The sequence below is a fragment of the Cyphomyrmex costatus genome, unplaced genomic scaffold, assembly GCF_001594065.2.
Source record: "Cyphomyrmex costatus isolate MS0001 unplaced genomic scaffold, Ccosl1.0 scaffold157, whole genome shotgun sequence".
Lineage (NCBI taxonomy): Eukaryota > Metazoa > Arthropoda > Insecta > Hymenoptera > Formicidae > Cyphomyrmex > Cyphomyrmex costatus.
The window spans coordinates 423,472-438,492 of record NW_017275576.1 but is presented as its reverse complement, the minus strand read 5'-3'; the positions used below and the strand labels follow the sequence as shown (position 1 = coordinate 438,492).

The 15,021-nt window shown below is 31.1% G+C and overlaps 3 protein-coding genes across 4 annotated transcripts; 2 read left to right on the top strand and 1 right to left on the bottom strand.

Moving 5' to 3' along the window:
• Window positions 1-111: 111 nt before the first annotated feature.
• Window positions 112-5,648, top strand: Ctps (CTP synthase). Its single transcript, XM_018552215.1, has 11 exons — window positions 112-369; window positions 2,588-2,758; window positions 2,841-2,926; window positions 3,084-3,215; window positions 3,627-3,791; window positions 3,879-4,166; window positions 4,277-4,365; window positions 4,487-4,785; window positions 4,877-4,984; window positions 5,097-5,312; window positions 5,479-5,648. Exons 1-11 carry the CDS (start codon window positions 204-206, stop codon window positions 5,565-5,567), a joined length of 1,809 nt encoding a protein of 602 aa, XP_018407717.1. The 5' UTR covers window positions 112-203; the 3' UTR covers window positions 5,568-5,648.
• Window positions 5,649-6,604: 956 nt separating this feature from the next.
• Mcm2 (DNA replication licensing factor Mcm2) lies at window positions 6,605-11,888 on the top strand. The gene is made up of 15 exons (XM_018552214.1): window positions 6,605-6,812; window positions 7,122-7,291; window positions 7,483-7,646; window positions 7,779-7,861; window positions 7,931-8,113; window positions 8,358-8,569; window positions 8,670-8,862; window positions 8,952-9,155; window positions 9,282-9,513; window positions 9,596-9,846; window positions 10,110-10,274; window positions 10,507-10,824; window positions 10,960-11,142; window positions 11,222-11,377; window positions 11,688-11,888. Exons 1-15 carry the CDS (start codon window positions 6,810-6,812, stop codon window positions 11,814-11,816), a joined length of 2,646 nt encoding a protein of 881 aa, XP_018407716.1. The 5' UTR covers window positions 6,605-6,809; the 3' UTR covers window positions 11,817-11,888.
• A 1,144-nt stretch (window positions 11,889-13,032) lies between these two features.
• On the bottom strand, window positions 13,033-14,666 carry LOC108771342 (zinc finger CCHC domain-containing protein 10). 2 transcript variants are annotated; one of them, XM_018536585.1, is made up of 3 exons: window positions 14,617-14,666; window positions 13,921-14,079; window positions 13,033-13,339 (listed from the first exon to the last, which is right to left on the bottom strand). In XM_018536585.1, exons 2-3 carry the CDS (start codon window positions 14,025-14,027, stop codon window positions 13,054-13,056), a joined length of 393 nt encoding a protein of 130 aa, XP_018392087.1. In that variant the 5' UTR covers window positions 14,028-14,079; window positions 14,617-14,666; the 3' UTR covers window positions 13,033-13,053. The 2 variants fall into 2 exon arrangements, with proteins under 2 accessions (XP_018392087.1, XP_018392086.1); XM_018536584.1 differs by lacking the exon at window positions 14,617-14,666 and adding an exon at window positions 14,238-14,513.
• Between the last annotated feature and the right edge of the window lie 355 nt (window positions 14,667-15,021).

Sequence of the window (15,021 nt, the reverse complement as noted above, 5' to 3'; positions counted from 1 at the left end):
AACTACGAAAAAACAGATCTAATATACATATTACATACACAGTGATGTTCTGCATTCCGTCCGGTCCGCTTCGTTCAGTAACTGAACTTGACTTTAGTTCGCTCCGGACCGTAGAGACTAGAACATTTTCGCGCGCGTTTGCGCGGACGAATCTCTCGTCTTTTTCGCGTAGTGCACGCGTAGTCTGGGTGAATTCGACAAGTATGAAGTATATTTTAGTGACCGGAGGTGTGATTAGCGGTGTGGGCAAGGGTGTCATCGCCAGCTCTTTCGGCACAATCCTCAAGCATTGCAACATTCGCGTGACGTCCATCAAAATCGATCCCTACATTAACATAGACGCCGGAACGTTCTCACCCTATGAGCATGGTGAGAGGCACGATTTCAACGTCACGAATATTGGCGGGATTTTTGTCGAATTTTTGATCTCGCCGATTTCGCTCATGTCCGTTCGATACGGAAAAATCGCAGCCGATCTCGAAGCGTTTCGACGACGGTAGAAATAATTGAAACCTTCTCTTTTTTGTTTGTCGTTACGATTTCTCCATTTAAACGACAGGAATATAATATATTTATTGAAAATGTTCAACATTTTATTAAATTTAATATATTAAATTTCTCAAGAAAAAATATCGAAAGAAATATCATGAAGGTTAAATTCGAATAAATTCACCGGCGTCGAATCCCATCCATTCGCCTTCAATCTTTTCTTCATTGAGGTCATAAAAGAATTAATTTGTCGTCCGAATAAAATTTATTATATGATTATGTGATAAAAGTCTCTAAAAAATTGTCCGAATGCCACAATGTGGCAATTCTTCTGTGGCGGTAAAATTTCTAGCCATGTGCTAAGCGCGTCGCCATTTTCTGTCGTGTCGTTACATCTTGCTTACAATTAGCTATTATTACAGTCTGGCCAGATGGCTCCGCCGCAGAGAAATACAAACATGTGCGATGACCTACCTTGATTTTGAACTTGATTCGTTTGCAACTTGTAAAAATACTTTAAGGTGATTAAAGTCCATTTCTGTCAACACGTAGATTAATTTTAATGCGTTTAACTTGCTCTTTATTTTTTTCAATTCTTATACTTCTTTCTACGGATAGAATAATTTTAGACCGGAATCCATAATCCGTTCTTAATCTCAAGACTGACTCAAGCAATGTCCTAAGCTTCAATACGGTTCTCCGATTGGTTCCTGATGTCTTGAGCAACATTTATGGATTCCGCCCTAAATCTTGGTCTCATTTTTTATCTCTCTAAAAAGTAATGTTTTTTTTTAATTAGAAATAAAATATAAATTAAACCAAGATTGAAAATAATCTACAGTGATAGAACGAACGTAAAACTAAATTCTGATTAGCTTAATCATGTAGCGATTAATTTAATCGGCAGGATCACCAAAAAATTTCTAACTCGTCTAATCTAAATATTTATGATAAGGCTCAATAAGTATTTAACTAGTAATATAATGAAATAAGGGCAATGAGCTAATTATTCATTAAATCGTCTAATCTACGTTTTTTCTTATATATCAAAAAACAGAAAATTAATAGCTAATCCATATTAGCCAAATAATATTGTTAAGTTAATTAATAAATATATACGTTCAATGAAATTAATCAGTTGGTCGATCATTTCTTATAAAAAATTTTTGGAATCGGAAAAAATCTATAGAATTATTGCTGATGTTAAATTAATGAAACGTTATTACACTTTTTAAATTTATAATCTTTATCTTTTGCATTGTAAAAAGGAAATGAAAAATTAATTTGTTTAAGTTTAGATTAAATAATTCTTTTGTATAAAGAATTACAATTATCAAAAATAAAGAATAAGGCTTACATTTAAAATCATGTTTTATTTATATTACAATTAATTAAATATTTTCTGCAAAATTAAATATTGCCATAAATTGATTACAATATAAGGAGAATATTATTATATTTTCGTACAATTAAATAAAATAATTTAATCTTTGAATGGAAAAAAAGTATGAAAAATATAATTTAAAAAAGAAAAACTAAGAAAGGAAATACAATGAAAAGTCTACATATTAAAATTTATAAAAAAAAGTTTCATTAGAAAGTACAAAGTTTACATTTAAAATCATATTTTATTCATGATTACGTTATAATTAATTAAAATATTTCTTACAAAATTAGGTATCATTTACTTTATTACGATTAAAACAAAATATTGTTTATATTAACAATAAATTATTTATTGTAGTTTTAATTGCGCCGTAAACAAAACAGGGAACATTTAATATCATGTATTCAATCCAAATGATCAAAATAGTTAATTTGATATAAAACTATTGTTAAAATTTAATTATCATGAACGCTTATATTCTTAAATAAGTTATATTTGCCGCACTTATTGAGAATTATGGTCTCTAATATCCAGTGAAACATAATACGTCCGTTCATTGTTCAATCAGAGACGCAGTCAGGTACAAAAATTTCTTGAAGGAAAAACATTCTTATATTACTGCATGATAGGCTTATCCACTTTTGTTTCCCTTTGGTATTTTCCTATCTGTAAACATGCATTCTAGGGAACGATTTTCTTGATGTTAAATAGGCGAAGTTTACGTATTGGATGATGGCGGAGAGGTGGATCTAGACTTGGGTAATTACGAACGTTTCCTGGACATCACTCTTCATAGAGACAATAATATAACGACTGGAAAAATTTATGAATATGTTATTACAAAGGAGAGACGAGGAGATTACTTAGGCAAAACAGTACAAGGTTACAAGTCTATTCATATTATATTGCTGATGTATACGTTGAGTTATATAAGTTAATAAAAAAAGAATATCTTGTTTTTTAGTGGTGCCACATATTACCGATGCTATTCAGGAATGGGTGGAGAGAGTCGCGAATCAGCCTGTAACAGAAGATGGAACTAAACCAGAAGTATAGTTAATTCGAATTTATATTATATACAGTTAGATAATTCCACAAAGATGTACAAATATAAATTCAAATAATAGATATTCTTTGAATAATATTTTTATATATAAATTTATAATATGATTATATATTTTAATTTTCTATTAATAATCCTTTATAGGTTTGCATAGTGGAATTAGGAGGTACAATAGGGGATATAGAGGGAATGCCATTTGTAGAAGCATTTAGGCAATTTCAATTTAGAGTAAAAAAAGAAAATTTTTGTGTGGCGCATGTGTCCCTAGTGCCACAGGTAACTATTAAGCCCAAGACACAATGCGAGGGAATAGCGATAGCGATAAGTTTCAACCTATCAAAAATGTGTATTCCGGTGTATTCGATTTCTGATAAGTTGAAACTTATCGCTATCGCTATTCCCTCGCATTGTGTCTTGGGCTTCTTTACATATTTATGTAAGTTTCTTCTAAAAATGCACAATGAGTGCACAAATAATTTTTTCAAAACTCCATGAATAATTTTTATGAAAATAATTTTTTCTGAACAATTACAATAATAGAATATCCAAAACAAATCATAATGATATAAAAATTATGTTAAAATGAATCACATCTATAATTAAAAAGTGACTTCATTAACATTTTGGAATCATTTTCACTTCATTTTTATGTTATAATGATTTGTGTTCTACTTGGATTTTTTTTAGCCAAAATCAACTGGTGAACCTAAAACGAAGCCAACACAATCCAGCGTTAGGGAGCTACGAGGATTAGGTTTGTCACCCGATCTGATAGTTTGTAGATCGGAACAGCCTATTGGTAATTCCGTTAAGGAGAAAATTTCAAATTTCTGCCATGTGGCCCCGGAGCAGGTAAACTATAAAAACTACTTTGATATTACAATTGTTATGAAAACATTAACGATAATATTAACGTATGTTAATATTTTACTCGATCAGGTGATAACAATTCACGATTTAACATCCATATATCGAGTACCACTTCTTATGGAATATCAACGTGTTATAGAGTTCCTTAATGATCGGTTGCAATTGAATATTGGAGTTCCGCGTCCGCGTTGCTTTATGCGAAAATGGCGAGATCTAGCTGAACGCGTCGATCATCTGCGGAAAGACGTTAACATCGCTCTAGTGGGTAAATACACGAAACTCGAGGACTCTTATGCTTCTGTTACAAAAGCGTTGCAACATGCTGCAATTGGAGCCGGATATAAACTGAACTTGACAGTAAAGTGTCGCAATTATTATGATTATATGTATACATGTACTATGTATTATAAATATATATGATCATGCATGCATGATCATATATATTTATAAATATTGGATCGTTACAGTTCATAGAAGCTGCTAATTTAGAACAAACTACACTATCTGAGAATCCAGTCCTATATCATGAAGCATGGCAACAGCTTTGTAAAAGCAAGTAAGTATATATATTTTTTCAATATAATATTTTTATAATCTACTTTTCGATGTGTATTATTCTCACAATTTTTGATCTTACAAGATTATATTAAATTAAAATGTATTTTTGTTGTATCCAGCGGTGTTATTGTACCAGGTGGATTCGGGAGGAGAGGAATGAATGGAAAAATAAGGGCTTGCGAGTGGTGCAGATTGAATGACAAGCCGTTCCTTGGTATTTGTTTGGGCTTACAAGCGGCAGTCATTGAATTTGCGCGAAATGTTTTACATCTTGAAACAGCAAATTCTACAGAAATCGATCCAGAGACTCACTGTCCCGTAGTGATAGATATGCCAGAACATACTCAAGGTATTATGGGCGGAACGATGAGACTGGGCAAAAGACAAACCCGATTTTACAACAGTGATTCTATCCTAAGTGAGCAATAGAATTTTTTTATGGAGACTGAATTAAATTTCCTTTTCCACACACCGCTATATTTTTTCATTTATAACTTCCAATTTTTCAGAGAAATTGTACGATAATAAAGAAATTATTGAAGAAAGGCACAGACATAGGTATGAGATAAATCCGGATTTTGTCAATGATTTAGAAGCTGCTGGTTTGAAATTCGTAGGTGAGTTAGACTGTATATTTTCCGATAAAATTATAATTTTTTCATTAAATATAACAATCTTGTTTGTACATAATTAAGATAATAGGAAGCATATAATTCAATATTCTTATAGGTCGCGACGATGATGAAAACATACGAATGGAAATTGCCGAATTAGAAGGACACAGCTATTATGTAGCTGTTCAATTTCATCCTGAATATCTGTCAAGGCCATTAAAACCATCGCCACCATTTCTCGGTCTAATTTTAGCCAGTGTTGGCAAATTGAAGCAATACTTAGCGCGGGGATGTAAATTTTCGCCGCGTCAGTTGAGCGATAATGAGTCAGGTAATGGATCAACGAAGAAAAGATATAAATTATTGTATTAAATAATATATACAAATAAAATATGATACCCCCCACATATTTAATATAATTATATCACATATGATAGTAGTATAAAGAATTAGGCAATTTTAATTTGCATGGAATTCTAATGTATAACTTGTTACAGATGATGATTATATAGAGGAAATGACGAAATTAAACTTTTCTAATGGTGCGAGTAGAAGCGGTAGCAGTACATCGGGTATTAATGATTAGAATACAATTTAATTTTTTATTTTTATTTCATTCCCTAATTTTCGCATAGTCTGATTTACAATTGTACTTTTGTCTGATGCTTCCTACTTAATTCATAATTAAAAGATTAAACGTACAAGAATATTCAATTATTCGAATAACAATATTTTATAAAAATTGTATGAAATATAATATAGATAATTACAATGTATGTAAAATGTGAAATTCATTGAATATTGATGTTTTATATTTTATAATAAATTACGTTTTAATATAAAACAATTTGTATGTATGTATGTATATTAAACATTGTGACAAAAAATATTGAAGTTATAACAGTTAAAAATGTAGTAGAGGCAGTTGTAACAGTTACAAATGAATTCTCATTTTAATCAGTGATATTAAAATTAATATTTTGAATTTTTATTGAAAAAATACAATACATGAAATATATTATTTTTAATCTTTTTTTCTAATGCTTTTTATATTTGAGAAATATGTGAATTTTCTTTCTCTAATTTTAATGCATGAAGAAAAAAAAATTACTAAATATCTTCGTAAATTTTTTTTAATCTTTATTTTTTTTGTGACAAAATTTAAACTATGTTCTTGGCATCTATTGTGATGCCTGTTCTTTATTTTTACATTGTTTGAACTAGTGCATGCAATGCAATAAGTTGCAGCGAGATAAAAGTATATTTATTTTACTTCAACTTATTTGCACCGTGTACAGATAGTAAAGGAATAAAAAACAAACTTAAGCCCATTCTACAATGGGCAGTAGCAGTAATGGATTAAAGAGTAGGCGTAGAAATCGACTAATGATAATTAATTATCCTCCTCACATTCGACTGTGATTTGTTGATTTCTACGTCTATTCCTTAATTCATTACTGCTCACTGAATGGGCTTTATGAAGAACAAGTCGGGACTGGATTTCGATCGCTGATTCGTCAGTATTGGACAAATTTCATTGGTTAGGATTCAAGTGACATGCTTACCTTTCTTTGTCATCGACATTCTATGATACAATTCTTTATGAAGTATTCCCGCCAAGTATGGGCCAATTTATTGGAAATTTCAGCAAGAACTTTGAAGAAGTGTGTGGCCAAGTGTTACTTGACGGCTTGTATGGCAGATAGCTTTATGGTTGGATTCCTATTAATTCCCGTGTTGTCACTTTTGTTATGAAAGAAGGAAAACAATCGTAAATCTTATAGAAACACTATTTCTTTCACGACGATAATATATTATAAACAGCAACATGGTAAATTTTTAAAGTATTGTGTATTGTTACTGACATATATTATATATAGATATATATGGATGCTATAAAAACGTGTAAATATGATATAATCATAAATGTGCGAATAAAGGAGACGTTTGGCAATCATAAATCATATATATATAAATTTTATAAATTATACATGTGTAAACATATATATATATATATATATAGAATGTATTTAGAATTACATGTAGTTATATATTCTTATCATATACATGCATTGAATATGATTGATTAAATTTGTAATTTAAAAAAAATTAAAGCAATACTTAATTTTATGTATGTAAGAGTCAACCAAGTTCTCCTCATTCTGAACGACACACTGATCTAAGCCAACAAACTTCTCCTGCACCCGATATAAACGAACCATTTGAAGATGAATCTGATTTACTTAATGAAGATAATATTGAAAATGAGGAAGAGGAAGGAGAAGAATTATTTGGAGATAATATGGAGGCGTAAGAATATTTTTTTAAAAGTATTTTAATGTATACAAATAGTAACTTACAATAAGAATAAATATATATTTAACATTTAATAGATAAGCGTTAAAAACTTTAATAAGAAGAAATTTATATCTTGTTGAATTATTTTATGTAAATGAGAAAATACTTGAAGATGTCTATAAAGTTGTATATTTTTTTAACAGAGATTATCGGCCCATGTCAGGATTGGACAGATATGATCCCAATCTATTAGATGATGATGAATACTCAGAAATGTCTCAAGGCGAACGTTTAGCCGCAGAAACAGAAATGCGAAAAAGAGATCGTGCAGCTGGTATCATAAGGGATGATCGTGATCTTCTTTATGGTAACTTTATTTCATCACTTACTGATATTCAAAAATAAAATATACTGAATTAACTTTGTTGACTTCTAAAATTTCAAAAAAAGTATTATAAATTAAGTATCCTTATATAGATATTTTCCTTTATACTTTTAGACGAAACTGATGAAGAAGATGTACAAGCACGTAAACGACGTATGGCCGAAAAAGCTGCCACTGGTATATTAGAGGATACAGAAGTAAGAGATTCTTTCAATTTTCATATAAAAAAGTATCTATAATTTAAACAAAACGATTGATTATTTTAGATGATCGAATCTATTGAAAATTTAGAGGATACCAAGGGACACTCAGTAAAGGAATGGGTTATGATGTTAGGGCCACGAACGGAAATTTCAAATCGCTTTAAAAGCTTTCTTCGTACTCATACGAATTCCAAGGGACAATACATGTATAAAGAACGTATTCGCCATATGTGTGAGAGTAATCAGGTACATCGAATTTTCTACATAATCATAATATAATTTATAAGCTTTAATTTAAAAAGTACCTTTATATATATTTTATTTGTTATGATACTTGAGATTATAAAATATTTTATTTTATGACTTGTATGGCACAATATCCTTTATAATTATACATATGAAATTTTTTATTTCTAATAAAATAAAATCTTATTTTTGTACATATTAATTTTTTTTTATTTTATGAAGGTTTTTATGTTTATTTTAATAGTCCAGTTTCATAGTGGAATTTCCCATTCTCGCCAGTAAGGAACATGTTTTGGCCTATTTTTTACCAGAAGCGCCATTCCAAATGCTCGAGATATTTGATGAAGTGGCGAAAGAATTGGTGCTTACGATTTTTCCTAGTTACGAGAGAGTCACGTCGGAGATTCACGTAAGAATATCAGAATTGCCGTTGATCGAAGAATTACGCACGTTTAGGTAAAAATACATTATGTACATCATCCATCTAATATGGTTTTACTGAGCAATACAAATAGAATATGTATGAAATTACGTCGTTTTTATTCTGTTACAATAGAAAACTTCACTTGAATCAATTGGTTCGAACTCTTGGAGTAGTAACGGCAACTACGGGAGTCCTGCCGCAATTGTCGGTGGTGAAGTACGACTGTACAAAATGTAACTACATTCTTGGACCGTTCGTTCAATCTCAAACCACAGAAGTTAAACCAGGTTCTTGTCCCGAATGTCAGAGTACCGGTCCATTTACAGTAAGTAAAAAAATTCTGCGTTTGATTATTACATCTAATTATTTAAAAATTATTGCATTTACTCATGTACGATGTATCACGTGTATTAGATCAACATGGAGCAAACTATATATAGAAATTATCAAAAAATAACAATACAAGAATCCCCGGGTAGAATACCCGCTGGCAGAATACCGCGCAGCAAAGATTGCATTTTGCTATCCGATCTGTGTGATCGTTGCAAACCAGGGGACGAGATAGACGTCACAGCTATTTATACCAATAATTATGATGGTTCTTTGAACACTGAACAGGTGAGATCAAAGTTTTGTTACATATATTAATTATGTTTCTTCATATTACATTTATCTGTTCCACAAATCTTAGTAGAGTTATTTTTTACACGGATAAGATTATATCTATTGTATTTTATGTTATAGGGCTTCCCAGTATTCTCAACAGTACTATTAGCTAATCATTTATTTGTCAAAGATTCGAAAGAAATTGTAGATTCTCTGACGGAAGAAGACATCTCAAGTATACTCGCTCTGAGTAAAGATCAACGCATTTCGGATCGTATAGTTGCAAGTATCGCGCCTTCGATTTACGGCCATGAAAACATAAAGAGAGCTTTAGCTCTGGCAATATTTGGTGGCGAGCCAAAGAATCCTGGTACTTATTTCTTCTTCGAATTGTTTTATCAGTCTTCTACACATTTTTCCTTCTATTATTTGCATCATATTGCAACATGCAGGCAATAAGCACAAAGTTCGCGGTGATATAAACGTCTTGCTGTGTGGAGATCCTGGCACCGCTAAGTCACAATTTTTGAAATACGTGGAGAAGGTAGCACCGAGGGTTGTCTTCACCACAGGTCAAGGTGCTTCGGCCGTTGGTTTGACTGCTTACGTTAGGAGATCACCTATCAGCAGAGAATGGACCTTGGAAGCTGGGGCTTTGGTTCTAGCCGATCACGGAATATGCCTCATCGATGAGTTCGACAAAGTATAAATTTATATAATTTGTACGACTAATTACACTCATTGATAACATTATAAATATTGTGCTTTCATGTTATCATTAATTATTGCTAAAAAGAGAGAAAAGGAGTAGGAAAAAGAGAAATTAATATTTATAGCTTTAATATTAATATCTATATAAACTAGATTTATATAATATATAGTATCAAAACTATGTATAGATCTGTATAATTTATATTACAAAATTTAATGAATATAGTTATTAGAAACAACACAAATTTTTTCTAGATGAATGATCAGGATAGAACGTCTATCCATGAAGCTATGGAGCAACAGAGTATTTCTATTTCGAAGGCCGGTATCGTTACGTCTCTTCACGCCAGATGCGCAGTGATAGCGGCGTCTAATCCTATCGGTGGCCGATACGACCCTAGTATGACCTTTGCAGAAAATGTATGTACTTTTAGCATTTTTTAAATTTGTGATTACACAAAATTGTAACTTGTAAATGAAATTTTAAGATATAAAATATATGCGATATTTCATGGAAGAGAATATAAAAAATTATAGATTTATAATATTATATATATATATAAAATTGGAATCTTTCTTAAAAATAGTAAAATTACAAACATATAGGATCAAATGATAAGTATGTATATATTAAGTATTAAATTGCATACAGGTGGATCTATCGGAACCAATTCTTTCGCGATTTGACGTATTGTGTATAGTCAAGGATGAGATTGATCCCATGCAAGATCGTCATTTGGCCAAATTTGTTGTAAACTCGCACATCAAGCATCACCCGACAGATAATTCAGAAAGAACGGAAGAAACGCAAGCCATAGTATTAGATCCCGCAACACAAAATTTATGCATTCCACAAGATCTTTTAAAAAAATATATTGTTTACGCGAAGCAGAATATGCATCCGAAGTTGACCAGCATCGATCAAGACAAAGTGGCAAAATTGTACAGCCAGTTGAGACAGGAAAGCTTGGTAAGTCAATAAAACAGAAAAGAATATACATCTGTTTATATATATATATATATATATATATATATAATCTCAGAATATTTAACAAAATATTAAATATTATTGAATGTGAAAGATATTTATTTGATTATATTTTAGGCGACTGGGAGTTTGCCAATCACCGTTCGCCACATAGAAAGCATTATTCGTATGGCAGAGGCTAGTGCCAAGATGCATCTGAGAGATCACGTTCAGGAGAGTGACATGAACCTGGCCATCAGGATAGTTCTCGATAGCTTTATCGACACGCAGAAATACTCCGTAATGAAATCTATGCGTCAGGTATCTCTTCATTTCTTGTTCGTTTGCACTTTCAACCTGTTTATTTTTGCTTTCTATCTTAATACACATCTCGTTACAGACATTCCAGAGATATCTATCGTATAAGAAAGATCACAGCGAACTTTTGTATTACATACTACGACAAATCACTTTGGACACTTTGGCATTTCAAAAAGCTTTGCACGGCGGACATGTCACGACCGTCGAGATCTCTGAGAAGGATCTGTTGGAACGGGTGATGCTAATTACATTATTATATTAAATTTGATACGTTCAGAAATAATATTAAAAGGAAAAAAAGGGGCAAAACTTAACAAGTACAACTGCAACTAATTAGGAAATTTAAATTAAAATGGTTTAGGCTAAATAAAACTTTATCTTGTTCTAATTAGTTTAAAAAAATAGTTTACATACGAATATTATCTTACATTTCTCTACATCTTCTTAATTTAATAAAGATTTACATAAACTTGCATTCATTTTTTACGTGCCTGTGTGGGAAATTAAGCGCATTTTATACTAACATTAGTGTTTTATGATTACAGGCGAAGCAAATTGACATACATAATTTACATTCGTTTTACGAGAGTGACATATTCAGAACGAATAATTTTGTTTACGAGCCAAGAAGAAAAGTAATAGTACAGACTCTGCCTGAAGGTATTGAAGATTGATCCGGAAAAACGGCGTTGTATTTCTATACATGTATTTGAATTATATACGTAATAAAATTGTTTTTTTTCTATCCCACACATAAAATTTTTTTGTCGATACATTAACATAAAATGACAGTGCTAATTAACATTTTTTATGTCATTAAATATCATTATACTAATTTAATTATTGTGATGTATTATTAAATATATTACGTTTCTAATAAATCAAACAATTGTTTCTATTATACATCTATGTGCATATAACAGCACAAAATTAATACATTCTATTTAAATATCAATTCTATACAACAACTAGCAATTGATTTCACATTTATATTTAATGTAAAATATTTTAAAGTCCTTATGAAAGAAATGATGGTTATTATTAACCCAATACGAATTTCGCATATCATAAAGAAAATGTTCTCATATAATAAGATATTAGGCTGTATTCCGTTTTATAGGCCTTCTACAATAAGCCATTACCTAAGTTTTAAGTATTAAGTCATAAGAAATTGACCACTCACAGTCGATTATTCTTCTCACATTTGATTGTGATTGATCAATTTCTTATGACTAAATACTTAAAACTTAGGTAATGACTTATTGTAGAAGGCCTATTACACATGGGTGATGCATTAGGCCTGTTCTTTTTGCCTGCACTGTCTGAACTGGTACATACAGTGCAATAAGTTGAAATGAAACAAACGTATATCTGTTTCACTTCAACTTATTGCACTCTGTGTACCAGTTCGGTAAAAAGAACAGGCCTATAGATTATCCTTGTTAAACAAGATCAAACGATCACATATCTGTATTACACATCATAAAAAAACTAAACAGCATGTTCTGACATGTACAGTCTAATAAGATTCTTATATCGCAAATAGCAGAAATATAACAAATTAATCATATATCATAGAAAAACTAAATAATATAAATATAATGAATTATCTTAACGCGTGATAGAGTATAAAATTAAAAAAAAAAAGATTAATTATTGAAATTTTCATTTTAAGCAAAGACATTTTCTATGTTAAAATAAAAATATTTATCGATTTACACGTGTACTTTTCCAAAAGCATAAACAATTTTGTCGCAAAATTCAATTTATTCTTTCCTCTCTTGAATTATTCTGCTTAAAAGTAAAATGGCATTGCATTTATTAGAAAAAACAATGATATTTTGTCAAAAGCTAGAAACAAACAAAAAGAAATTTCTTTACAACTTCTCTCTTCACTCAATAGCATCTATGTTATTTCTTTTTGTAGGAACTATGACTGCTGTTACTAGTACTAGTACTGCTATTGCTGCTACTCGACACACTATCGCTAGAATCCGATTCGCTGTCTGAGGAACTACTACTACCACTGCTGTTGCTGCTGCTGCTGCTGCTGTTGCTGCTACTACTACTACTACTACTCATACTGCTATCACTACTGGAGGTGCTACAACTGCTCCAGTTGCTTGAAATGCTGAATTCCTCCATCTTTATTTTCTTGCTGTTGTGATGATACTTTGTTTCCTTATCTTGCTTTTGACTGAAGCACAACAATAATACATTAAAATCTTCCTCAGTTTGATCATTTTTCAGCAAGAGACACAGATGACACATACAGAATAAATCATTCTATCCTTGTTTAATAATAATAATTGTAATGATTTATCTTCTTCTCATTAGTTTATATTTCCTTTTTTCTTTTCATGTTAAGAAAAAAAAAAGAAAGAAAACATATTCTTTTGCAAATAATTTAGCTAAAAAGACCAGGCCTAATGAATACAGTGAATTGTTACATCCTTATTATTTATTAATATTAAACAAAGATATGATTCACTATAAATTTCTTAGGAATTTCAAGGAAATATTCGTCTGTGTCAATTGTATCTTTTATTAGAAAACTTTCTTTATTTTAACTATAAATATTTTATTCCATATTAAAGATTAAAGTTTTAAAAGCTGTCTAATATATTCTCTTTGTTTATATATTCTACACAGAGAACAAGTCTAGTTTACTAAACATCCTCGATAAGTCGAGATATATTTTCCTTGCTCTAAAGTCTAGAGGATGTGATTAGATAAGATATGTCCTGTGTATATAATAGAGGAACTTAAATGACGTACTCATCACCATTCTCTTGCTTTATCATAGCCTTCTTCAACTGCGAAGTGCGAGAAGATCTATGCAGGTACTTCCTCTTGCCTTTGCACTCGTAACTCCAGTGTCCCATCTCCAGACACTTTTGGCATCGCACTCCCTGTGGATATGCAGATTGCGGGTCGCTGTAAATACAAAGAGAGAAATTAGAGGAATATTGCTACAACAATATAATTGTATTGTTTGGCGTGTTGAGCTGTCGTTGACTCAAAAGTCATTTCAAGGTTACGTGAAATCTTCTCCGACCTCATGAGAATATATTTATTTTTTAATATAAACTTACGGTTTCTTTAACAGCTTTAACCCGTTCAAATTCATGGTCGGCTCGTTTTGTGCGTATAACCTCCAATAATCGTATAATATCCGTAAAAGGTCTCAAAACGCACGATCACGTTTGATCACGTTTTATCACATTTGCACTCGCGTCAACTCGTATGCAATCGCGCGTTTTGAAGTTTGTTTACATGCCGAGGAGGTGTAATGCGATTTTCAATGCGTGTCGAAACTCAAGAGACAAAACGGTTTTTCATTCGTCGAATTTAAAAGAGTTGAGACATTAGCAGTTGAGATTCGAATGTGTATCATGTGAAAAAACAAACGTGAGTAAATTACTAGGTGTTGACCAATGCCAGTTATACGTATTCTAGTAAATGTTTGCTCACTTTCGTAATTTTCATCTCATTTCAAGATACACAATCCATCTTCTGATTTGACTGCCCATGATCGAGTCACAGAACGGTTCGTTAGTCGAAAGAGATCTAAAATTCTTCAAGTAAGATAAATCAGTTTAGCGTCTATATAATATAACAGTTTATATATATATAATAAAAAAATATATTAAATAAACATAAAGTATAAATTTCTTTACAATTATTAATAATTTGAAACAAAAAAATAAGCGAGGTCCAAACTTTCGCTTAAAAACCTAAACAATCAATTATTCAGCAATACTTTGCTGAGATCCAATTCCGATCGACGAAGCCGCTCATGAACAAAAGACGACTTCGACGAAAATTAAATTTATAAATACAGGAAGATTTAAATGCAAATTTACAATCTCGCTATTT

Coding starts and splice junctions, on each gene's coding strand:
- Mcm2 (XM_018552214.1), top strand. Junction 7,292..7,482: donor TTTGGAGATAATATGGAGGC/GTAAGAATATTT, acceptor TTTTTTTAACAG/AGATTATCGGCCCATGTCAG. Junction 9,156..9,281: donor GTTCTTTGAACACTGAACAG/GTGAGATCAAAG, acceptor TTTATGTTATAG/GGCTTCCCAGTATTCTCAAC.
- LOC108771342 (XM_018536584.1), bottom strand. CDS start 14,272: ATGAATTTGAACGGGTTAAAGCTGTTAAAGAAACC. Junction 14,080..14,237: donor TTAAAGCTGTTAAAGAAACC/GTAAGTTTATAT, acceptor TTGTATTTACAG/CGACCCGCAATCTGCATATC. Junction 13,340..13,920: donor AAGCAAGAGAATGGTGATGA/GTACGTCATTTA, acceptor GTTGTGCTTCAG/TCAAAAGCAAGATAAGGAAA.
- Ctps (XM_018552215.1), top strand. CDS start 204: ATGAAGTATATTTTAGTGACCGGAGGTGTGATTAGCGGTGTGGGCAAG. Junction 3,216..3,626: donor ATGTGTCCCTAGTGCCACAG/GTAACTATTAAG, acceptor GATTTTTTTTAG/CCAAAATCAACTGGTGAACC. Junction 4,167..4,276: donor GATATAAACTGAACTTGACA/GTAAAGTGTCGC, acceptor GGATCGTTACAG/TTCATAGAAGCTGCTAATTT.